Source organism: Grampus griseus, assembly GCF_964374135.1.
Source record: "Grampus griseus genome assembly, chromosome: 16".
Classification (NCBI taxonomy): Eukaryota; Metazoa; Chordata; class Mammalia; order Artiodactyla; family Delphinidae; genus Grampus; species Grampus griseus.
In genome coordinates, this window is record NC_139010.1 from 38,307,426 (window position 1) to 38,334,048 (window position 26,623).

Here is a 26,623-nt window from a genome sequence, read left to right on the forward strand (position 1 = left end):
TGCCTTTGGAGAGCTAATTAAAGTGAAAAATTCTTAGTTAACATAGGAAGCTTGTGATATTTATGGTAGAAATCATGCCAGGATAATTGTGTTACAAATAAATAATATCATTTTCATTGAGGAATAATTCAGGCTGACGTCAGTAAAATCAGTTGCCTGAACCAGCAGGATGAGAGAAGAAACAGAATCATATTCATCTTTACACAAACTAACCTTTTTTTCTGTTACCTCTTTAACTATCTTATAATTGCCAAACCTTAATTGGGGAGGTTATGTTTCATGTGATCCATATGAAAAGCTCAGTTTTATCCTAATGAATTCAGATTTGTAGTATTTTAGGTAAATAATTTCATTTAAGATACATTTCTAATGTTTTTGCTTTAATGAGGAAGCATGCTGCATATTTAAATGTTTTTCTAGGTCGGCCTTCTATCTATAGAATACATTATTTATTAGAAAGATTCAAGTTGTTTTTATTTATCACATCTACTAGGATTGAAAAATTTTTTATGAGTAGCTTACTGTTTTATTTTTTAATTAATTAATTTACTTATTTATTATTTTTGGCTGGTTTCTTTTGGGTCTTTGTTGCTGTGCTCAGGCTTTCTCTAGTTGCAGCGAGCAGGGGCTACTCTTCATTGTGGTGCGGGGGCTTCTCATTGTGGTTGCTTCTCTTGTTGAGGAACACAGGCTCTAGGCACGTGGGCTTCAGTAGTTGTGGCATGTGGGCTCAGTAGTTGTGGCTCGCGGGCTCTAGAGTGCAGGCTCAGTAGTTGTGGCGCACGGGCTTAGTTGCTCTGCGGCATGTGGCATCTTCCCGGACAAGGGCTCGAACCCGTGTCCCCTACATTGGCAGGCAGATGCTTAACCACTGCACCACCAGGGAAGTCCTAGCTTAGTGTTCTAAATTCAGCTCTTCCTGTTTTATTCTTAATATATTTAGAAATTTTCTTAATAGCAATAAAATAATTACTTTAGAGCAGCCAGAAAAGACTGTTAAGATATTAGTGTTCTTATCTTATTTTACATATGGTTAATCTAAGGTCAGGAGAGGTGGCAACCTATTAATAAATTATTTAAGCTTTTAAATTACAGTGCCTTTTTTTTTTAACAATGATAACATTAATCTTTAATAATGTATTACATTGTTTAAAGGTATGTTTGGGCATTTGTTTTTCCTCTCCTAGTTTTTGAAAACATTCCAGAATTCAGTTATATTCATTTCCTTCTTAATATTTTTATCTTTCAGGAATCAAGAGAAAGCAGTGGAAGCTGGAGTCATTGTCAAGTGATCGAGACCTTTTACAAGAAAATCTCATTGAATGAAAGTCTTTTAAATTAGTGACATAACAAGACTAGTTATTAAAGGTGACAGTGTACAGAGAACGTTAAAATTGAACAATGACTCAGCTGTATATTTACATCAGATTATTGGGAGCCTATCTGTTCATCATTTCTCATGTTCAAGGTAAATCAGTGTTCATTTAAGCAATCTTATCTCGTTTTTAGTAATTTATTTCTGTATATAAAAAACACTTATTCTTAGGACCGCTCTTTCAACTCATGTCCCGTTTTGAACAGTTAGGCCCAGTATGCCAATAGCTTTTAAGTATAGAGGCAAAGAACAAACACATGCCAAATAATTTTTGAACTTGACTATGATAGAAACATTTTCAAGTCTGTATAAAATCTCAGGCTCTTTGAACTTTGTGTATTATCTGTAACATAGGCATTATGATGTACAACACCAGGTCTTATGAGGATTAAATGAGATAAAATGTAAAATAAAGTAGGTGACCTAGTGCCTAAGGGTAATAGGTACTCAAGACTTAGTTTTAAAATACCTCTCCCCTTTAAAATACAATAAGGAATAAATGTCAATTTTTAAAAAACATTTTATTGTTGTTAAGAGTTGAGAAACATAAATGGAATTTCTGTGTGCCAAATATTAAAATTTCTTCAGAGTACTCAAAGTTTTATTTATGACTAATATTGTAATTTTACACTATGCATTCACAGCTTAGAACTCCCAAACAGGAAGTTATTTTGATGACTCTTAGGATCAGATGGGCTATATATTTGCATATGAGCTTTTTCCCTGTATGGTTTAATTAGGACAATGTTTTAAACTGAAGAGATAGTGGTATTTGGCAAAATGATTTTATATAGAACTTACTGAACATCTCCGTTCTCTTAAGTTTATACCTTCACAGATTGTTCTTCATAATGTTTTGTTCAGAGTGATGATTAAAATCTGCTAATAAGAATTATGATTAACAGCATAAATCTTTTGACATTTTCATTTGAGTGAACAGAATAATGAAACCTGTAGCTTCTTTGTATTTTGTCTTAGGTTTAGTACCCTTGTTTAGTACCCATACTGAGAATATAAAAGCACTCTTGCAAAAGCTACATTTTTGTGTGAAACACCACGTTATTTAATAAAACATCTTTATTTTAACGTCTTTTGTTAGATGCCTTGTTGATCAGTATCAACCAAAGCTATTATAGTTTTGAAGATGACTTAAATTAATAGTAACATTTGTATTTGCTACCTTACTCCCAGGTAATCAGTATTTAGTATTAAAATTTTTTTAATCTATATAGATCACATAGAGACAATATGATACAAAATTCTCATTCCCCATCCTAAGTTGTTATATAATAAACTTTTTTTTTTTTTGCCCACACTGCACAGCATGTGGGATCCTAGTTCCCCGACCAAGGATCGAACCTGTGCCCCCTGCAGTGGAAGCACAGAATCTTAACCAGCTGACCGCCTGGGAAGTCCCGATAAACTTTTGTTAGATGAAATAAATTGGTAATTAGTTATCAGGCATAAGTGAAAAATCTTAGTAAGCATTATATTTCTCTGAAATATAAGCAAAATTTGTTACATTTCCTTTCAAAGAAGATTAGTTTGATAGTTCCCTTCAAATAATAAGATAAAAATATTTGCTCTTAAGGAAAAGAACTAAAACCAATGTCGAAAAAATGGTATTTCATACTTGCCCGGTGGTCCAGTGCTTAAGACTCCCTGCTTCCACTGCAGGGGGCACGGGTTCAATCTTTGGTCGGGAAATTCCACATGCCGCGAAGAGCAGCCAAAAAAAAAAAGTTATTTCTTAGAGATTACTATGGATTGCTAGAGTGGTGTTATATATATAACCCATAGCTCCAGCCCACACCAGGACTCATAATTTTATGCTTTGTAAACACAGGACTTGTGTGTAGAAAGAGATTGGCATGTTCTAGGAACTGACACAGGGCTGTATGTTTGGGCGTGATGGAGAGAGAGGTCCACAGGGTCCAAATCCTGCAGGTCTTCAACAGGCCTGGTGAAGGAGGTTGGATTTTATTCTGAGTGTATGTGAAGCCATTAATTGGTTTTAAGCAGGGAATGACAGGATCAGATTTAGGTTTATAAGATAACTCTGTGCTGTGTGGGAAATGGGTTGGAGGGGGCAAAAACAGAAGTAGGGAGATCAGTGTCTTGTCTTGGAAGTGACATGATATGATGGGCCCGGGTAATAGCAGGAACTAGACCAAAATGAGAAAAAGTGAGATATATCTTGGAGGGTGAGCCAAAGACCTGGGGAGGACCAGGTTTGAGGAGAAAAGTCAAGCATTCCATTTTAGACGAGTTAGTTTTGAGTTACTTAAGCAAGTCAAGGCTGAAGGGGTAAATCTAGGAACCATCAACGAAGAGATTTATTTAAACCATGGGAATAAGTGCTGTCATCTAGGGAGAGAGTACAGAGAGGCTGTTGCTAGCTATTTTTCTTTGTATCCATGCCTCTATTTAGTGAAATTTTACAACTTATAGCTCAGGTTTCTTTGCGTTTGACACCCTAGGATGAGTTTGTGTTATTGGCTCCTTCCTTTGTTTACATAGCACCTTTGTATTATATCACTCTTTGAATTGTGTTTATTTATGTGATTATCCCCTCCACACACATACACCTTTGTCTCCTTCCAAGTTTCTCAAGGACCACATCAGTTTCCAACATTCAGTAACTTGCCTGCACATAGTTGGCCTCTAATCAGTGTTTTGTTAATTAATACTTGAGGTAATATAAACCTCAGATGCAAATTATTATGATTAAAATATTTCTATCTCGTAAATTCAAACAGTGTTCTCGGAAGTTATGTGGATTAACCATCTGTAACTTTGAATTTTCCAGGTATTGGTGATCTTTTAGTATGATCTTTGTTATTAGTAATATCTTCATTTATACACTTTTGTATTTAAGCCCTCTTGAATTGGGCAGAAATTATTATCATCATTTTTTATAGATAGAGATCTGAGGTTCAGAGACTAACTTATCAATGGAGATATTCAAGACTTGAACCCTTGACTTCTCACTGTTATTTCAGTGTTATTTCTGCCACACTATACTGTTTTTTCTATGTATCATTAGATTTTTGAAAAACTAATTGCGTGCGTAAATATATTGTTTGCCATTTGGTCTCCATAGTTAAATTGATGCTTCCTTCTGTTGTTGTAATATGATTTTAAAACTGGTTAAGAGACCTCAGATATGCTTTAGTCCTATGGTCTTATTGAGTAAATGAGGCTTGAAATGACATGGCTTGTCCACGATCATCCAGCTAGATAAATGGTGGAGGAACATAGTAGACCAGAATCTAGATTTCCTCATTTCTAGCCCAGTGGATTTCTTCCCTTCCTGAAACTCTTCCCCGCCCCTTTTTTTTCGTTGATGCTCTTAACATAAATGAAGTCTACGTTTTGTAGCAATTTAGAGGATTAAGTGAACATTATTGAAATTTATGGCATGGAATCACTAAAATTTATTTAGCAGCACATTCTTTTCCTGTTATCAATGTGTGGTGTATGTATTACTTTTACTTTTTTCAAGTTCATCTCACCAGTACGGCTAAATTTTAAGTCAAGTTCACATTATGCCTTGAACCACTTATTTAACATCTATAATGAAATACATACACAGTTCTCTTAATATTTTATACCTGTTTTAGCTCTACATTTCATTCCATGAAGATCAACTCTACAAGGAGTAGCCTAGCTGATTTCAGCTGATTCAGAGGGAGAAAGGAATTACTAAAACGTTGTTTTAGTTCTGTTCTGCTTTCAGCCTGAAAGAATCAGTATCAAATATGACAGTATCTGTCATTTGAGGCTACGAGACTCTAATGCAAGAACACAGTTCTGTTTCCATGTGCCAACTACTGCCCTACAGTGACCTTCATTTTCTGGCAGCGTAGTCTGGATTTGAACCAATGACCTTGAGATAAAAGGCACCAGATAATATGATTAGTCCCCATGCTCTCATAATTCCCTTACTTAAGCAATTAAAATCCAGAGCAAGATGCTTAGTAGTTTCACTTCCACATAGAGGTACAAATAAAGGAGTTTACTTTTTTTAAACTAGTCACAAGTTTTGAACCAGAGAGTCTAAAAAAAGAACTGTAATTTGCCTTTTTTTTTTTTTAAACCTCCTTATTGGAGTATAACTGCTTTACAATGGTGTGTTATTTCTGCTGTATAACAAAGTGAATCAGCTATACATATTTTTTAATGATTGGAAATAATCTCGTTCTTCTCTGAAACTGCTTTCCATTTTGTACCTTTCTTACAAGTTATGACCGTATTCTACCTTGTGCCACTCTTGTTTGTCTTTCACTAGTGCAAAAATTGTGGCATAATCATCTCCATATATCCCACAATACCTGGGATAGTTTTTCCGTGCATTTTAGGCTGTTAATAAATGTTAATTATATGAATGAAATTTATTTTTAATTAAAACACACATTAGCTGCAATTAATACAATAAGAAAGCTTAGAAACTTCTCACTGAAAATTGGAATAAAAGAATTAGCTTTTCAGAATGGTTTATTTACAACTTCATGTTTGAATGCAGGGCAGAATCTAGACAGTATGCTCCATGGTACTGGGATGAAATCAGACTCCGACCAGAAAAAGTCAGAAAATGGAGTAACCTTAGCACCAGAGGATACCTTGCCTTTTTTAAAGTGCTATTGCTCAGGACACTGCCCGGATGATGCTATTAATAACACATGCATGTAAGTATTTTATGCAGTTCTTCTTAAAGTTACGAGAATAGTACTATTAGTACTATTTTAAGAGTCGTTTACTTTGTCTGAATTTTGTTTCTTTAACTTTATATGGTTTTTCCAAAGAGCCAAAAGCTTCTTGTTTTTTATATAGGAACATTTATTACTATTAAGTGATTGATGGTTATTTCCTTAGAGTAATATAGGTTTTAAAGAGTTAAAAGAAATCTGGTATTTGTCTAGCATTTTGGGTTTATTTAGTGATCTTTTTATCATAAAGTGATTGATATTCATTGTAGAAAACTTAGAGATTACCAAAAAGAAACCTTGAAAATTCACCTAAAACCGTGTAATTCTAAATTGGTTGAAATAGGGGCTTCCCTGGTGGTGCAGTGGTTGAGAATCCACCTGCCAGTGCAGGGGACACAGGTTCGAGCCCTGGTCTGGGAAGATCCCACATGCCACGGAGCAGCTAAGCCCGTGCACCACAACTACTGAGCCTGTGCTCTAGAGCCCCCGAGCCACAACTACTGAGCCCACGTGCCACAATTACTGAAGCTCGCATGCCTAGAGCCCATGCTCCACAACAAGAGAAGCCACCGTAATGAGAAGCCCACGCACCGCAACGAAGAGTAGCCCCCGCTCACCTCAACTAAAGAAAGCCTGTGCACAGCAACAAAGACCCAATGCAGCCATAAATAAATAAATAAGTTATTTTTTTAAAAAAACCTTCCTATTAAATAAATAAATTGGTTGAAATATTTTGCAGATCTATAAGAATGATATTGTGATATTTAATTAATTTTGTGTTATTTTCTTATGTGAACTCCCAAATCCAAATCTGATTTATATAACCACTTTAATTTTTCTACTTAATTTCATGTTAACTAATTAATATTTATATATGATCATGTAATTCTATTCCATATTCTTGGGGCACATTGAGGAATTGACTTACTAGCCAAAAAAATTCCCTGAACGACTCAATCTCATCAGTCAGTTGTCCCCCTGTTATAAAGGTGTAATAATCAATAATTATTGATTTGTTTTGTATTTCCCTAATAATTTTATGCTCTTTGAATGTGACCAGATATAAAGCCAAAATGTATACATATAAAACACTGAAATTATATGATGGTTCACCATGTCTTAGATTTGTTGTTTGTGCTGGTGGTGGTTGACTTTCTTTGGCAGACTGGGTGATCTGTTGTTAGGGGAGTGTTCCCTTTGTCACCAAGAGACTTCTTGCCAGACTTCTTGTCTGTAGTTCTTGCTTGATCTGTGTGGGCTATTTGTTAGAGGCTTAGTAACCCAGAGTAAAACTGGGAATCATCAATTTTAACAGAATTTCACCTCACACTTAACATTTTCTCATTTCAGAAAATGAATAATTATGCAATATTCTTTTAACTGTAAGCAGTATACTTACTGATATGAACAGTAAGGAGGGACACAAAAAATCTTTTAGATGTTTCTTCCTACCCATGAAAGCCTAATGAATATATTAGGAGAAAATTCTGGCATACTAGTCCTAAAATGATAACTTTTTTTTTTAAAGATACTCCCCTCTGGGGTTTTCCAATTTTTTATTTTATTTTATTTTATTTTAATTTATTTTTGGTTGCATTGGGTAGTCGTTGCTGCGTGTGGGCTTTCTCTAGTTGTGGCGAGTGGGGGCTACTCTTTGTTGTGGTGCACAGGTTTCTCATTGCAGTGGTTTCACTTGTTGCGGAGCGCGGGCTCTAGGTGTGCGGGCTTCAGTAGCTGTGGCTCGCGGGCTTTAGAGCACAGGCTCAGTAGTTGTGGCACACAGGCTTAGTTGCTCCGCGGCATGTGGGATCTTCCCGGACCAGGGTTCAAACCCATGTCCCCTGCATTGGCAGGCGGTTTCTTAACCACTGCGCCACCAGGGAAGTCCCGATAACATTTTATTAAATACAAATCCATTTATATAAATTTCTTGAAAATTCAGCTATTCAAAAGTTCTCCCTTTTTTCCTATCATGTTAAATAAAAAGTGCCTCTCAGGATCTTAGTTAGTCTGGTCTTCCCAAATATACTTTTCTTTGTCATTGAATCTATTTTTATGTTTCACAGTAAAGTTTGTTTTTATTTATTATTGTGTACAGTATGGGAATACTGAAAATCTTATGGATGAAAAGAGATAGTTATTTTTAAGTATATTTTTAAACGTTAAGATTATTTACTTTATAAAGTTGTATAAATCATCTTTCTGTGATCACATGACTATGATTAGCAAAGAGAAGTTACATAGTATTTCATATTTGGTGGGACTTGTTTAATAGAAAATCCTTTTCTACCTAACACAGGATTTTTATTAGACCTTTAGGTTTTAGTTCAGATATGACAATTTTCATTTGCCTTAAAACATGTACGGTTTTGCCAGTAAGTCAAATGCGAATGTAATTCTAATTCAGAACTAAAAGCCATCAGATCAGTAACTGGTCACATTCATACTGAGATTTAATTAGTACTTTCCAATGTGAAGTTGGTTTTTGGTTTTTTGGCTTTTTTTCTTTTAGAACTAATGGACATTGCTTTGCCATCATAGAAGAAGATGACCAGGGAGAAACCACGTTGGCTTCAGGGTGTATGAAATATGAAGGATCTGATTTTCAGTGCAAGGTAAGACCTAATTTGAGGCCTATGAAATAAAGAAGGGAGGGACCACAGGAAAAGAAAAGCGTTGATTCCCCAAGGAGAAGTATGCCTGGTCTGCACATTGCTGTGTGTTCTGGAAGCAAATATATTGGAGGAAGCTTAGCTCTTGCTTCACGTTATATGATTGTGCCAATTGAAATTACAGATTATTTTACTTTAAAATAGGTTTTAAATCATCTTTTTTTTTTAATTGTCAAGCCTGTAAAGAATGATACTGTCACACTTATTTCTGGATTATAAAAGTGACTGGAAAGACTTTAAGGTGACAGGTAAATAACCTTTACATCTCTCTGAGACGACTTAGAGACCTTAAGTCCTTGTAAGGAGATCTCAGTGGAGTTACTTTAACAGCACAGCAAAGGAATCAGAGGATCAGTAATAGTTTATGAACATATTGATGGCTTTGGGTTATAAACCTAATCTCTTCAAAATCCTGTATAGTAATTTTGCCCCAGGGGATCCTTCCAATGTTTTTGAAAACAGCTCCAGAGAGAGCTGTTTGTTAACAAATTTAAGCCTCAGCTATTTTAGAAAATTATTCCAATTAATGAGAAGTTCTCAGGGTTGATAGAAACCACACATGCACGCACGCGAACACACACACACACACATACATACACGCTCACACATATTGCATCCCATCTGTTTGCTACACCTCTAGTGACAGGGGCTCATTACCTCCCAAGCCCACCTTTTTCATCTGTAGTAATGACCTGACCTTACCCTTAGAAAGCTTTTCCTCTGGATGACTGCAAGTCTCTCTTCCTTTGTACTTCCTTGGACCATAGAGAACAAATTGATTCCCTTTTTAATATGGTAGCCCTTTACTATGTGAAGAAATTTTTTTTTGTACCGCTTTACTCCCCATACCCTATAGTCTTTGCCCAGTGAAAATAGTAGTTCAAAATGACTTCAACGGCCCCTTATAATCACCAGCTTTAGAGTTACTCACTCTTCAGTTTCTCAATGTAAGATGCAGAATTGACTGTGGTCTGGCCAGAAGAAAAGAAAAAAAAAAAAACAAGAATTAGTAACTCCTTTCCCTTTTCCTAAATGCAGCCAAATCTCATGTTAGAGGTTTGATTGTCGTACCATATTCTTGAAATATATGGAGTTTTCTGTCAGCTGAAATCCCCATGTCTTTCACTCATGCTTCTACTCATCCTTATCTCTTCCATCCTTTATTGGTGCTGTTGGTTTCTTGACACAAACAAGTAGGTGGGAATGGAATGAGTTTTGTTACACAATTGTCACATACTTGTCTAAGTTAAATTTCATTGTATTAAAATTAATCCTTTGCTCTAATTTGTCAGGATTTGGGGGATGCTGATTTGTTTGTCTCTTCCAGTTTTATGCTCTTTGCATATTTATCAACCGCACTACAGTACACTGTTTAATCACTTTAAAATGTTGGAAGAAAGACCTCTCTGTGGTTAAAGCACTGAGCTCGACAGTAGTAACCAGTGTCTCGCAGGCCCCCTCAACTAGATGTGTCCCAAATGAATTTATCAATGTAATTTAATTGTTAAGCTTGACAATCTGTGTTCAGATAGACATGCTGCCTCTTGCTAGCTGTGGAACTTTGAGCCGGGAGCTTTACTCTCAAGTTGTTTTCTCATCAGCAAAGGAGTTCTTAAGGGTCAAATGAGAGGTAGCATATATGCAGAGAGTTTAGCACAACTGGCACATAGTAAGGACTTAGAAAACGTTAGCTTTTACCATATTGATGATGTAACCAAGCAGGCTTTAAACTGGGTTACGCATATACCTGGGTGCACACAGACTACATTACACAAGGATCGCATAGGCACATGGATAGTTTTAAGGGGATTGGTTTACCTATCATGAACTTCCACAGGTCCTATTGCTTAATATTGATCTGCCTGAGACCAGAGCTTCTTAAGCAATTTCTCTTTTCCTTCCTTCCTTTTCACCATCAGCCTTGTCACAGTTTCCAGATTAGTGGCCTGGAATGTAAATACTCAAGTTTCCAAACAGTGTTATAATTCGAAATCTAAGTATCAGTGTGGGGAACTCGGGGATAGCAGATATATTTGCGTATCTGGTATTTTTTCATTTTTTGCTTTCAACCAATTTGCTAGATCATGTAAAATAATTTTTCCTAATAGGATCATTATAGGAGTTTTAGCATACGATTAGAAGGTCTCTAAAGAATTATGGGACAATGGTATAACTAGTTCCTTCCATTATCATCTTTTTGTTTATGTGAACAAAGAATCTTAGTACTGACCCCAAAAAAGGAAAAGATAAAAATAGGATTAAAGTTAATGCCAAACTTTCGCATTCTAGCAATAAGTAATTATCCATGAATTTATGAAGTAGTTTTTTTAAAAGTGTCATTCATCTCATACCTCTCCAATAAAATTTTCTTTTTATATTAGTATTTTAATAAAGATTATAATATATATACAGTTTTGATTAATTTTATACTAATAATAATTGTGATGATAAATCAAACCAAAATAATTTTTTGACTTAAAGACATACTATCACAGGAAATAAAATAGATTATATATGTTTATTTTTCATGTGGAGAATTATTTATCAAGATACATATTACATTAGGACAATTTTTTTTTAACATCTTTATTGGAGTATTATTGCTTTACAATGTTGTGTTAGTTTCTGCTTTATAACAAAGTGAATCAGCTATACATATACATATATCCCCATATCTCCTCCCTCTTGCGTCTCCCTCCCACCCTCCCTATCTCACCCCTCTAGGTGGTCATAAAGCACCGAGCTGATCTCCCTGTGCTATGCAAGCTGATCTCCCTGTGCTGTGCGGCTGCTTCCCACTAGCTATCTGTTTTACATTTGGTAGTGTATATATGTCTATGCCACTCTCTCACTTCGGCCCAGCTTACCCTTCCCCCTCTCCATGAACATTAGGACATAATTATTGTGGAAAATGTGGAAACGGAATAGGAGCTCAAGGAGCAAAAGGAACACTATAAAATTTTCAATTGTTAAAGAAGCATTTTGACCATTTATTTTTTTAAATAATGATAATGGGTATTGAATTGCTATATTATTTAGATTCTACTGAATAGATTTAAGAGTTATTTTAATTTTATTTTAAAATATGTGCAATATACAAGGAATTATCAATACGTTCTTTGCAGCTATTTATGATGAAAAATTTTAGGTGTCAGTCTAAAAATGTATGAGGGGATACATTGTTTTTCAGAATTCATTCAGGGGTTACACAGACAAAACATGTTGACCACCACTTATCTCACTTTCTGTGTATCTTGCTCTACCTCGCTCTTAATTTACCTGGCACCTCATCTGAGCAGAACAGCTCTGCTACTTTTACCTAAGCTTTTTCCTCCCAGTGCTTTCACATACTGTCAGGTTTGAATCAAAACAAGTTCAAGTGATAATCACCATGCTTCACCCAGACCTTGATTTTCCCTCACACAATCCAGTCTCTGTAGGTAAATCTGGCTTATTCTGTTTCTTCCAGTAGGATGAATTATTTCTCAGAAACCGCACTGCCATCTCTTGTAATTTGGTTTCAGTTCCTTTATCGTGTACCACTCCCCCTCACCTGCAACCCCCCCATTCAAGCTCACTAAATAAGTTAGAATCTCCTATTTTGTGAATGCCAAGTGAGTTTTTTCCCCACAAGGATTTTTATTGCCCACCTAAATCCAGAGATACAAATGGACTTGGGTGGAGCATGGGAGTAGGGAGTGCAGGAACCGGAAAGGTTGTGTCACCCAACTTCATAATCTAGACACACGTAACTTTTGCCTACCCAGATACGTAGTTAACCTACATAAGAAAGATGTGAGTTTCATGTTGCTTGTTCTCAGTGAAGCCACATTGAGTCTTCCAGGAGATTACAAACATTTGTGACTTATTCTAGAATGTCAGCTGGGATCTGTGTCACATTCACTAGAGGAAGAAGAATTAATTTATTGAACATTTACTATTTGCATTTAATATGCTGAGTGCTTGGTATATTTTACCTCATTTTCCCCCAGTTACCCTATAAGGCAGGTATTTTTTATCCTCCGTCTTATAGCAGAGGAAACTAAAGCCCAGAGAGAAGTAAGTTCATTGCTCAGGGTCACAAAGTTAATAAATGGCAAAGCTATGATTTAAGCTGTTTGATTCCCAAATCTTTGTTGTTTCCATAATACTGTGCTGCCCCCAATCTGTTGTTGGCAAAGTCTTTCTTTCCCTTTTAAAAGTAATATAACATTTAGCTATCTAGTTTACAGCACTCCTCGTTTTTAAAATCTTTAAATCATACCACTTTCAGCCTTCTCCCAAGTGCTCTCAACTTCCTGTGATGTAATTCACCTAGCTGAGAAGATGGGAATTCAGACAGAACACAGAAACATTGTAGGGTCTCTGCATACTTCTGGGATACCAATCCCACTTACTGGCGTTTGGTCTGCCTTCTTCATTCCTGCAATCATCCTTGATAGAGAAGACTGGAACAAAACGAAAGTTAAGGAAGTGTTCATTTTCTTTGTCCTCCATTCCCTAGTATTTTGTCGGCAATACTACATCCATTGCTTGGTGGTCTTCCTTCTAGCACTGCCAAAAACCCCTTCCTGATTTTTCTTTACATTTTCTGTCCTGCAAGGCTGAGCTCATTTTGAACTTTAGCCATACTGGACTATTCTTGGATGCTTCACGCTTCTTTTATTCATCTTAGTTGTATACTCTTCATTCCATCCTTCATGTAAGTTTTCTCTAGATCTGGGATATTTTTTTCAGAGTCACCTGTGTAACTTCTGACATGTCTCTCTTTTCTCTTTCTTTTTATGATCATTTAAAAGTAAAAACAATTGTTAGAAAGTTAAAAATTTAGGTAAAATGTAAAACTTGTGCTTTTGGAGGTTTCCAAGTACTCTTGACCCATCTTCTCTTCTCTTATATAATCTCAAGTCCCTTATAGAATCCCATATAGATTCCCCTATGGAATCTCATTTTCACATTTTTAAAGGAACACCTGATTATACCGAGGTTTCTCCTTTCTGCCCATCTGATATTTAAGAATAAGGAGGTTGATTTCTGCTTATATTCTTGCTACTTCTGTGATGACAGACAATTCCTTTCTGTTACTGTTTTGGTCTAGAATGGCACTTCTTGCAGGTAGTGCTGAAATGTCAGCATTCAAGTTAAGAACTTCTCAAATACTGTACTTTTAATGAAATAAAACTTCACATATAATTTTTGGTATCTGTTCCCATGACTACAGTCTTTCCCTGTGCTCATTTTCTGATGTATTAGGGACACATATCTGGTTGGTGGTCTCCCAAAAACTCTCAGAAATATTGTTTCTATATTTTGACCTTATCCTCACCACGTACACTTCAACTTGCTTCCGTATCAGGTTCATTAGTTTCCACATTGTTGTTATAGGCAGCATCAACTGTATCTTCTGCCTACTTGACTACCTTTTCTAACCTGTCATTTCTTTGGCCTAGGACACGCTCCACTTTTTAGTCAGATCTTAAGTCTCATCCAACTAAGTCTCAATACTCCTATGAGATCATATTTACCCTGCTAGTTTATCACTGTAATAAAATGTATTACCCATGTTTTTTAGGAAAAGATCTCATGATTTTAAATACTTTTTTACTAAAAACAAATGAATAAGTCATATCTTAAGATATGCCAAATTTTGGGTGAAAAATATATATAAACTTTTGTTTATCTGTAATTAAGTTATAGTCTAGTGTTCTAACACACCATCCACATACATACATTCTCCTTAAGAAAAAACATTTTAGAGTCTTTACAACACTATTTCACCATAGATTTAAATTTTTCAATAATCACTTTCACACAAACTTAGCAGGTCCTTTTCACTCACTGAATTATAAACTGTATTTTATGAATATTTTAAAAATTAATTATCAGTTTCGTGTATCAAATTTTTTCTAATTTTCTTCCTTTAGGATTCACCAAAAGCCCAGCTACGCCGGACAATAGAATGTTGTCGGACCAACTTATGTAACCAGTATTTACAACCTACACTGCCCCCTGTTGTTATAGGTAGGTTAGCAGAGAAAAGTGCAATCATGATTCTCAGTAAAATATTTTCTCTGGTTTTAACAATAAGCAAGCTTTCTAGAGTTCAACACTACAAGTTATTTTTTCCTTTTAAGATGTGATCGAAAGATAATATGTCTTTTTCATTGTTTACTTCCATTATCAGGTCCATTTTTCGATGGCAACATTCGATGGCTGGCTTTGCTCATTTCTATGGCTGTCTGCATAATTGCTATGATCATCTTCTCCAGCTGCTTTTGTTACAAGTAAGATAATTATTTTGTTGCAAAATATTTTGTTGACTATTAGATATAAACAGTTGTTCTTAAAGCCAGTAGGCAGAAACCATTGACACTGAATGTATTTCAGGAACCATTAACTTGTATTTTCTGGTTATCTCCTTTAATTAACTATATTATAGTTTTCTTAAGGGAACAGAAGACCTTACTACTAATCAATTAATTGGACACAACATTATACTTCTTGTTGTGTTCACGAGTACTTAAGGTTTTCTTATTTATAGAATATTGAACTTTCTTATATCTAAATTTAAAAACCTGTCCCAAGAAATCAACTGTATGTATTATCATTCTTTAGTTATTTGGCAGTTCAGAATTGTTTGCATTTAGTCATGATTTCAGAAGACATTTGCCAGAAGAGCAATAAGAGGAGGGCATAAACTTCAATAATAAAATATTATCTTACTGGCATATGAATAAACAGAGAGATCAGTGGAATTCGTTACTAGACCCATAAGTAGACCCAAGTATATAAAGAAAGTTACTATATGATAAAGGTAACATTTCAGATCACTGAGGAAAAGTTGGCTTATTCAGTAAATGGATTTGGGAGTGGATAGCTATATGGCAGAAAATGAAGTTGAATCAATTCCGTACACTGAAATAAATTTTAGCCAGGTTGGGGTGCTCGCTCTCCCTTTCTCTCTCTCTCTCTCTCTTTCTCTCTTGCTCGCGCTCTCTCTCTCTATATATAAACTATATATATAAACTGAATTGATTAAAATACTAGAACAAACCTTGGAAGAATTTTTTTAAATAATCTGAGTCTGACACAAAACTTACAAGCAAAAAAACCAAAACCTTAAAATTAAAAAAGAAAAGATTGATGGTGTCAACTACATAAAAATAAAACTTTACTATGTGGTAGAAACCACCATAAATGGTCAGAAGACAGACCAACAGTGAAAAATATCCGCAGCTTATATTACAAAGAGCTGATTTCTCAAATATAAAGAGCTTCTATAAATCAAAAAGAAAAAAATCAATTCAGTGGGAAATAAGGCCCCCAAAAATGAGCATATATTTTACCTAAAGAGAAATACATATGGCTCTTAAAAGAAAAATAAAAAGATGACTTAAGAATACTCATAATATGAAAAATATAAATTAGAATTGTACTGAGATATTTTTTACCCATTATACTGGCAAAGATTCAAATGTTTGATAATAGACTTTTTAGATAAAGAAGTAGATTGAGCATACTTACTTTTGTTGTGCCCCACTAAAACAGCAATAAAGAGTTTTTAACTTTTTTGTCCAACTAGGACAAGGAGACAAGATAACAGCAAAAAGCTGTAGAACCTGTGAAGCTTATGGATGAGTAGTGACTTTGTAGACCTAAGAAATCTGAATCCCAGGCTAGAAAATGAGACAAACAGCAACCAGTTTATACTGTAAAATTCCCCAAGAAGCTCAATTGGCAGTAGCAGTTATCTACGGTAGTGAAGTTGAGGGGGACAGTAAAACCAAGAGGATTGCTTGAAAGTCTGTTTTTAGAAAGTCAGATGCTTTATTAGTTGTGCAATACTGCATTAAGAAATCACTCCCAAACTTAGTGGCTTGAAACAGCAGTTATTATCTCTCATTGTTTCTGTGGGTCAGGACTTCAGGAGTGACTTGACAGTGGCTCAGATGTCAGCAGAGGCTGCGCTCACCTGGAGGCTTGAGTGGAGCTGGTAGATCCCCTTCCAAGATAGCTCGCTTCTGAGGCTCACAAGTTGGCAGGAGACCTTAGTTCCTCTGATGTGAGGCTCTCTACTGAGCTGCCTGCATGAGCTTCCTCACAGCATGAGGCCTGGCTCCCCCGCACCCCCAGAGTGAGTGATCCAGGAGACCAAGGTGGAAGCTGCAGTGCTGTTTATGAGCTAGACTCAGAAGTGACACCATCACTTCTGCCATATTCTGTTGGTCACAGAGATGAGCTCTGCTTTATGGAAGGGAAGTAAACAAGGCAGGCATACCAGGAGTTGAGAAATTTTGTGGGCCATTTTGGATGCCAAGTACCACAGATGTTGAGATCCCTACTCTTTTTCTGAATAATGATGTGACTTTCCACCATCTCTCTAACAGAAGGCTAGAAGTGTAGTCTCTGAAAAGAACAAAAATGTTCTTAGCTATGGTATCCCATTATTGAGGGTGAGGTATTATAATAAAAATAAGGAGGTAAAGTGAATATTTACATACTAATTTGTGGGCCCCCCTACCCTCCAGAACCCTGCTAACCAAGCATGTTCCCTCTAGATAACATATAAGATTGTTCTTGGGGAAAATCCATCTAGCCCAAGAAAAAAGACCTGAGTATTCTGTCTCTAGTAAGTCCAGTGAAATGGCCCAAGCAGATTGTCTTACAGTGAAACCTGTAATCAGTAAGCCCCAGTCGCATACTAGTAGCTGCCAATCAGCCAGTGAAGGGCACTGATCCCTGAGAAACAGGAAACAAATGAGGTGAGTCTTGTGACTGCCCAGCTTACTCCCTGAAGAGAGTTTCTGGCTGCGGGACACAGGAAGAACTCAGGTGTAGCCCAGCAGACACCGAATCGAGGAGATACAGCTGAGAGTCTGGGGAGAGAGCAGCAGCTATAGTTCATAGGTACAGAGCACTGGAAAGGAGAGTTTCACAGAGAAAGAACTCCAGACATCTTCAGAACGTTCCCATAGAATATTCAGCTGAATCGTGATCAGTGTGTTCAAGTGAGGAAACCACCTAAGGCTGGGAAAGAACGGCTGAAAAGATGGAAGGAAACAGTATTCAGTGCTCACACAAGGCTGGGGATAGTATCTGTTCCCACCAGCTATGTGACTTGAAAACCTCATAATTCATGGGGTTTTGGTTATAGTACCCAGAAGGGTCTTGCCTCAGTATTGGAGAATAATTAGCCAGCTGTCTGACTTGGGACAAATGATGAGCCTCTGGGCCATGGTTTTCTCTTTTGTAAAATGGAAACAATAGTACTTACGAGTTTAATAAAGATGAAGTAAGTCATAGAACAGTGCCTGACACACACTCAAGATCAATAAAAATGAGCTGTTGTTTTTTTTAACATGTATCAACATGGGTAAATATGTAATACATAAGGAGTTTTTTAAAGCATGATGTAAAATATTAATACAACATATGCCATTTGTGTCCAGAGGAACGATGTTGTTTATGTGTATATACTTTTATGGTAAAGGTATAAATACATAGATAGGAAGGATATAACCACCTTCAGGGTAGTGTTTGTCTCTTAGGAGTAAATGAGGGAAATGGAATTATGAGGGAAATGGCTGCAGCTGCAAATATTTTAATGTTTATTTATTTAAAATATATCTAAAATAAACATAGCATAATGTCAATATTTATTAAATTTAAATGGCTTACACATGGGTGCCTAATAAATTAATCTCTACCTTCCTACATGTTTGAAACATTTCATAATTTGAAAAAATTTTAAAAAGCCTTTGAAAATATTAGAATGAATTAAGTGAACTTATTTGATTTCTTTTCCATAAACTCTTTTTTAAAATGGAAGTATATTTATTGTTCATTTTGATACAAAACTACATGCTTACAAATTCAGATGAAAATACATATGTAAAGTAGAAAGTAAATATTCCTACATTCCCAGCAATAACTATTATATACAACTTGATATATTTCTGATCCTTTTAGACAAGTATAGATACATATAATTTTTAAATGTTTATAGCTAGGATCATACTTTACATGCTGTTTTTTAATCTGTTTTTTTCACTTGCCAATGTACCATGGACGTCTTTCCGTTTTAAGATAGTATATATCTCTCTACCTCATAAACTCCATTTCTGGACATTATTTTAACAGAGGATATATTTTTCTATGATAAGACTAATTTGGATATGAACCCATGTGATGAAGGAAGGATAATAGTGTCAACAACCTCAAGATTTTTCTTACCTTAGAATTTTACAGTTTTAGAATGTTAATGTAGATTATTTTCTGCTTTTTTGAAAGACATTATTGCAAGAGCATCTCAAGCAGACGCCGTTACAATCGTGACTTGGAACAGGATGAAGCATTTATTCCAGTTGGGGAATCATTAAAAGACCTTATTGACCAGTCACAAAGTTCTGGTAGTGGATCTGGACTACCCTTATTGGTAAGCTGAAATGTCATATAAACATGAATGGTTTATTAATACAGAATGTGTTGTCATATGATGGTAGACGGCTTAATAATTACATATTAGGGGACTTTACTAGACACACTTTTTTCCCTTATTTAGAAAGATGGTTACAGTAATGCAAGATGAAATTAGTTAAAATAAGAAATATGAAATAAGAAAAATTGAATAAAGTAAGGTAGAGTCACAAGCAAGGTTAAGAGAGAAAATGTGGTCATGAAGTGCTATGTAAGTGTTAACATAAGCTCACAGGTTTTTTTTTTTTTTGTGGTACGCGGGCCTCTCACTGTTGTGGCCTCTCCCGTTGCGGAGCACAGGCTCTGGACGTGCAGGCTCAACAGCCATGGCTCACAGGCCCAGCCGCTACGCGGCATGTGGGATCTTCCCGGACCGGGACACGAACCCGCCTCCCCTGCATTAGGCAGGCGGACTCTCAACCACTGTGCCACCAGGGAAGCCCAGCTCACAGGTTTTTAACAGCCAACATGAGGAATCAGGTGTAAAATACCTTGCATCTGTAAGGTTAAACTGATTGGTTGGGAGAAGTATAACTATTTCAGATTCTGAAATCGAAAGGAAGTTACTCCCACAGATCATCTTCATAGAGAGGATACTTCCCTCAATATAATACTGTGTTACCAAAACACAATTCATAAAAATGATGTTAAAGCGAGTTGTAAATAATTCTAAGAGAATTACATGTATAGAAATATTCAGACTTAGGGGTCAAGGGGACCCTTATAATAAATACTAGATATCTAGATAGATTTTAAATTCTGTGTTTAGTTGGTTTGTTTAAAGTAAATACATTGGTCTCTAATTATAAAATTCATTGAATCAGGTAATTCTGTAATTGAATTGGAAAGGACAGTGCAGACAACATGATTGTCTACATAGAAAATCTCAAAGATGATAACATAAAGCTACAACAACCAATAAGTGAGTTTATCAAGGTCATTGTACAAAAATCATTGAATTTATGTACACTGGCTATAAACAATTAGGGATTAAAATTTTAAAAGCACTGTCATTTAAAATACCATCAAAAACGTGAAATATTTTGGAATAAACTTAAAATTTATGTAAGACCTGTACACTTAAAATCAGAAAACATGGGGCTTCCCTGGTGGCGCAGTGGTTGAGAGTCCGCCTGCCGATGCAGGGGACACAGGTTCATGCCCTGGTCCAGGAAGATCCCACATGCCGCAGAGCGGCTAGGCCTGTGAAGCCATGGCTGCTGAGCCTGCGCGTCCGGAGCCTGTGCTCCGCAACGGGAGAGACCACAACAGTGAGAGGCCCGCATACCGCAAAAAAAAAAAAAATCAGAAAACATTGCCAAAAGAAATGAACAAAACCCCTAATAAGCGTTAAGGTTTTTAACCTGTTTTTGAATCAGAAGACTCAGTATTAAGATTTCAGTTATCCTAAAACTGATTTATAGTTTCAATTCAATCCAAATCAAAATCAGAGCAAACTTTTGTAGAAATTGATGAGCTTATTCTAACAATTATTTGGAAATGCAGAGGACCTAGTAGAGCCAAAACAATTTTGAAGAAGAAGAATAAAGAGGATTCACTACCTGATTTCTGGGCTTATTGTACAGCTACAGTAGTTAACACTATGTGATCCTGGCATAAGGATAGGTATGTACATCAGTGGAACAGAATACAGTCTAGAGATGGACGCACACATGTGTGATCAGTTGATTTGGATGCCAGAGTAATTCAGTGGGGAAAAGAGTCCATTCAACAAATGGTGCAGGAAAAATTGGGCATCCATTTGCCAAAAGGTGAATCTTGACCCTTATCTCACTCCATATACAAAATTACCTTGAAATGGATAATAGACCTAAATGTAAAAATTAAAGTATAAAACCTTTAAAAGAAAATGTTTTAGAAAATTATTGTGACTTTGAGTAAAGATTTCTTAGGACACAAAAGGCAAGAGTCACTTTAAAAAATGATAAATTGGTCTTTCTTAAAATTTAAAACTTTTCCTATTCAGAAGACACTGTTAAGAAAGTGAAAAAATAAGTCACAGACTGGCAAAGGAGTTCAGATAAAGAATTTGTGTTGCAGAATATATGAAGAATTTTTACAACTCAGGAATGAGACAACCCAATTGTTTAAAAATGGACAAATGATTTGAACAGACACTTGCCCAGAGAAGATGTAAGAATGGCAGATAAACACATGAAAAGATGCTCAGCATCATCAGGGAAATGCAGATTAAACACAGTGAGATACTACACGTTCACTAGTATGACAAAAACTGAGAATATTAAGTGTGGAAAGGAATATAAATCAGGGCTTCCGTGGTGGCACAGTGGTTAAGAATCTGCCTGCCGATGCAGAGGACACGAGTTCGAGCCCTGGTCCGGGAAGATCCCACATGCTTCGGAGCACCTAAGCCCGTGCACTGCAGCTGCTGAGCCTGCGCTCTAGAGCCCGCGAGCCACAACTACCGAGCCTGTGTGCCACAACTACCGAAGGCCGCACACCTAGAGCCTGTGATCCGCAGCAAGAGAAGCCCGCGCACCACAACGAAGAGTAGCCCGCACTCACCGCAACTAGAGAAAAGCCCGCATGCAGCAACAAAGACCCAATGCAGCCATAAATTAATTAATTAATTAATTAATTAATTAAATCAACTGGAAATCTCATATATTGCTGATTGAAATGCAGAATACAGCTACTTTGGGGAACAGGTTGATATCTGACTAAAACGTTAAGCATATACTTTTTATACAGTGAAGCAGTCCTTCTGCTAATTGTTTACAGAAGGAATATGCAAACATGTCCATGCAAAGACTGACTGTGAATGTTCATAGCAGCTTTGTTCATAATAAATTGTAAACAACCCAGAAGTCCGTCAGTTGGTAAATGGATAAACAAATTGTGGTACATTCATTGAGTAGAATACTGCTTGTCAGTAAAATGGAACAAACTACTGATGCATGCAATAGCAACACAGGTAAATTTCAAAGTATTTTTTTTTTAATTTCAAAGTATTTTATGCTGAATGAAAGAAGCTAGATACAGAGGCTACCTATTGTATGTTTCCATTTATGTCATGTTCAAAACTGTAGGGAAAGAAAAGAGATCAGTCATGCCAGGGACTCAAGGTAGGTGGGGAGGTGATTGACTTTCAAGCGGTAAAGGGAACTTTTCTGGGTTATAGAAATGTTCTGTATCTTAATTGTGATGTTGGTGGTTACATAACTGTATACATTTGTCAAAACACAGTTCTCGAAAAGAGTGCATTTTAGTATATGTAAATTAGACCTCAGTAATTCTGGCTTTCTAAAATGAAATCACAAAAGGAATTTGTAATAAGTGATACATAAAGTAAGTCAGTTTAGATGCTCATAAAATCTAGCCCATTTTAACTACATTTCCAACCGGGACCTTAGTGTTGTTTTTTTAATTTAGAATGGCTGCTAATGCTTCTGAAAATGAAAGGTAGCAATTTACCTGCCTGTTTCATCCAACAAATATTAATGAAAGCAGTATTGTACTTCACTTATTGTCCTAAATAAGTATCTGTATTCTGTGAGTAGTGGGGGATGGAATTCAAACAAATATGTATATAAATAATAATAAAATTGTAATTGTGATAAGTGCAGCAACTGAGAAATATGTATGCTATGAAGGTGTTTAAGAGAGAAACAACACTCTTAAGTAAAGGGAACTGCACATGCAAAAATATTGAGACAGGAATGAGCTTGAGTGAATTCTAAAAACTGAAACAAGGTAAATAAGAGGGGATTAGAGTCAATGATCAGGCAGGAGAGTTAGGCAGGGACCAGATCATGTAGGGTCTTACAGACTGAGTTGAGTATTTTTAACTGTCATTTAGATTTTGCTACATGATAAACCATCCCAAAGCTTAGTGGCTTGAAACAACAAACATTTGTTATTTTTCATGATTCTGTGGGTCTTCTGGGCAGTTCTTTTTCTGAATTTGCTCAGCTAGAGCCAAATGGTATAGTTTATGTACATGGCCAACAGTTGGTATGGTTTTGCTCATTTTGGTCACAGGGTGCCCTAGAATGGCAAGAAAGGGCAAGCCCCGGTGCACAAAGACTTTTCACTTGTTTTACAATTGCTATTGTTCTTTTGCCCAAAGCAAGACATGTAGCCAAGCCCAGAGTCTGGAGGAGACTACCCAAGGGTGTGTGTACTGGGAGGGGAATTATATAGTCCATTTTTGCAAACAGTCTGCCACATTGACTAACCTGTTATTTTGTGATTTTAGAATATATTGTACATTGTTTCATCTCCTTTTGAATTACAGTACAGTCCTCCCTCAAGATAGACCTCAGAGGTTGGTTCCAGGACCCCTTGTAGATATAAAAACGTACAGATGCTCAGGTCCCTTACAGTCGGCCTTCCACATCCAAGGATGCGGAACAGATATGCGGAACAGATATGACTGTATATATGTTAATCTTCGAGTTGGTTGGTTGTATATACCATCCTTTTTTTTTTTTGCGGTACGCGGGCCTCTCACTGTTGTGGCCTCTCCCGTTGCGGAGCGCAGGCTCAGCGGCCATGGCTCACGGGCCCAGCCGCCCCGCAGCATGTGGGATCTTCCCAGACCAGGGCACGAACCCGTGTCCCCTGCATCAGCAGGCAGGCTCTTAACCACTGCGCCTCCAGGGAAGCCCCACACCATCCTTTCTGATGGGATGGCCTATTAAACCACTTTTTCAATCTTAATATGTTCTTCTCATTTTACTTTTTACTATGAAGGTTCAGCGAACTATTGCCAAACAGATTCAGATGGTTCGGCAAGTTGGTAAAGGCCGATATGGAGAAGTGTGGATGGGTAAATGGCGTGGTGAGAAAGTGGCAGTCAAAGTGTTTTTTACCACTGAAGAAGCTAGCTGGTTTCGAGAAACGGAAATCTATCAAACCGTGCTAATGCGCCATGAAAACATACTCGGTGAGTACACGTTTGATTTTAGTCAGTTCCATATTCTTCAAGGTTAGTGGGATGCCGGTGGAAGCCTGGCACATGGGCTTTGAAAACATATGTGAGTTCAGCTGTGTGCATTTGGCTAAAGGAAATCTAGTGGAATATATAGTTTAAATACAACCCAGTCCTGAATGGCAACCAACCACTTTCCAGACAAGGCTCAGAGATATTTTGGGGTTGGGTTCCAGACCACTGCAATAAAGCACGTCCCACAAATATTTTGGTTTCCAAGTGCATATAAAAGTTATGTTTATGCTGTACTATATTAAGTGTGCAGTAGCATTATGTCTAGTAAACAATGTACATACCTTAATTTAAAAATACTTTACTGGGCTTCCCTGGTGGCGCAGTGGTTGAGAGTCTGCCTACCGACGCAGGGGACACGGGTTCGTGCCCTGGTCCGGGAAGATCCCACATGCCGCGGAGCGGCTAGGCCCGTGAGCCATGGCCACTGAGCCTGCGCGTCCGGAGCCTGTGCTCCGCAACAGGAGAGGCCACAGCGGTGAGAGGCCCGCGTACTGCAAAAAAAAACAACAACAAAAAAAAAAAAAAAAAAAAAACTTCTAAAAAATGCCAAACAATTACAATAGTAACATCAAAGACCACTGATCACAGATCACCATAACAAATATAATAATAATGAAAAAGTTTGAAGGTTTGTGAGAATTACCAAAATGTGGCACGTGAAGTGAGCAAATGCTGTTTGAAAAACGGCTCCTATAGACTTGTGGCAGGAGTTGCCACAGACTTTCAATTTGGAAAACCCAGTATCTGTGAAGCTCGGTTAAACAAGGTATGTCTATATTTACTACCCAGCTGAGCAGAAACAGCAGTGAGTTTCAAAGTGGAAGTAATATAGTTTATTGGACTTAGTCATATAGTAACAAAAAACAAGTCTTTTAAAGGTAATTTAAGCAATTTTCTAGGGTAACTTGAACTGTATGTACCTTTGCCTGTTGCAGATTAAATCACCCCCCTCCCTCATAGGATGTAGCTTCATTTATTATGTTCTGTGTTTAATAGGTCTCTCTCCTCACCCCCATTCACACAGTAGCAAAATAACCTAGGTGTGATCTGATCAGTAGGGTACATAAACTCATCTACCTTCCCTGACTTTCTATTCAGGTACTATTTCCTTGCCCTTTAATTTAGAGAGTGCATAACATGTTGCTAAGAGTATAGTTTCCTATACTAATTATATTCGTTTCCTAGGACTGTCCGTAACAGAGTACCACAAACTAGGTGGCTTAAAACAACAGAAACTTAATTCTCTCAGAGTTATGGAGGCCAGAATTTTAAAATCAAGGTGTTGACAGGGCCATGCTCTCTGAAGGCTTTAGGGGAGGACCCTTCCTTGCCTCTTCCAGATTCTGGTGATTGCCAGCTATCTTCGGCATTCCTTGGCTTGGGAGACCACACTCCTATCTCTGTCTTTGTTGGCACATGGCCTTCTTCCTGTGTGTCTGTATCCATATTTCCCTCTTCCTATAAGGATACTAGTCATTGATTTAGGGCCCACTCTAACCTAGTATCACCTCATCTGAACTTGATTATACCTACAAAGACCTTGTTTCCAAATAAGGTCACATTTATAGGTACCAGGTGGACATGAATGCAGGGCGGGGGGAACATTATTCAATTCAGCACTCACCTTTTTCTGAAGAGAGGGAGAAGAGAAAGGAGAAAGAAAGGAGGCCAGTATTGTGAACTTGCTTGTCAGTGAGCCAGGCTGAAAAGGAAAATGTGATAAGGCATTGATGGGCAAGTGGGAGTTGGCTTAGTTAGGAGCGAACTCTTAGTTGAACATATTTAACTTTATTATTTTTATTTTATTTTATTTTTATTTTATTTATTTTTGGCTGTGTTGGGTCTTCGTTGCTGCACGCGGACTTTCTCTAGTTGCGGCGAGTGGGGGCTACTCTTCATTGCAGTGTGCGGGCTTCTCATTGCAGTGGCTTCTCTTGTTACAGAGCACGGGCTCTAGGCACGCGGGCTTCAGTACTTGTGGCGCGTGGGCTTCAGTAGTTGTGGCTCTCCGGCTCTAGAGCACGGGCTCAGTAGTTACGGTGCACGGGCTTAGATGCTCCAAGGCATGTGGCATCTTCCCGGACCAGGGATTGAACCCATGCCCCCTGAATTGGCAGGCAGATTCTTAACCAGTGCACCACCAGGGAAGCACTAACTTTATTATTTTAATGGGTCCACTTTTCAGTTTGAAATGAAGAGCCTTTTCCACATTCCTTCTTTATAGTTCTTCATCCTTACAGAATCATGTAGATTAATAGCATTTCCCTAGGTTATTATATATATGATCTTTTTCTTAGTCATATTATCATTTTTATGATTATTAAGATTACTTTAAATTAATTACAAAATTATAGACTTTTATATGTAAATGACAGAAATAAAAGTTTTGGTAATATATTCA

The 26,623-nt window shown here is 37.0% G+C and overlaps 1 protein-coding gene across 2 annotated transcripts in view; it reads left to right on the forward strand.

Annotated features, from left to right (window-relative positions):
* The window catches only part of BMPR1A (bone morphogenetic protein receptor type 1A), a 138,954-nt gene that overhangs the window by 104,751 nt on the left and 7,580 nt on the right, over positions 1-26,623 (forward strand). For both annotated transcript variants that reach the window (XM_082673797.1, XM_082673796.1), the window contains exons 3-9: positions 1,250-1,468; positions 5,901-6,063; positions 8,597-8,699; positions 14,681-14,777; positions 14,941-15,040; positions 19,047-19,191; positions 23,970-24,162. In XM_082673797.1, coding sequence (XP_082529923.1) covers positions 1,402-1,468; positions 5,901-6,063; positions 8,597-8,699; positions 14,681-14,777; positions 14,941-15,040; positions 19,047-19,191; positions 23,970-24,162 — 868 coding nt within the window. In that variant the 5' untranslated portion in view covers positions 1,250-1,401. The remainder of the gene's footprint in view (positions 1-1,249; positions 1,469-5,900; positions 6,064-8,596; positions 8,700-14,680; positions 14,778-14,940; positions 15,041-19,046; positions 19,192-23,969; positions 24,163-26,623) is intronic.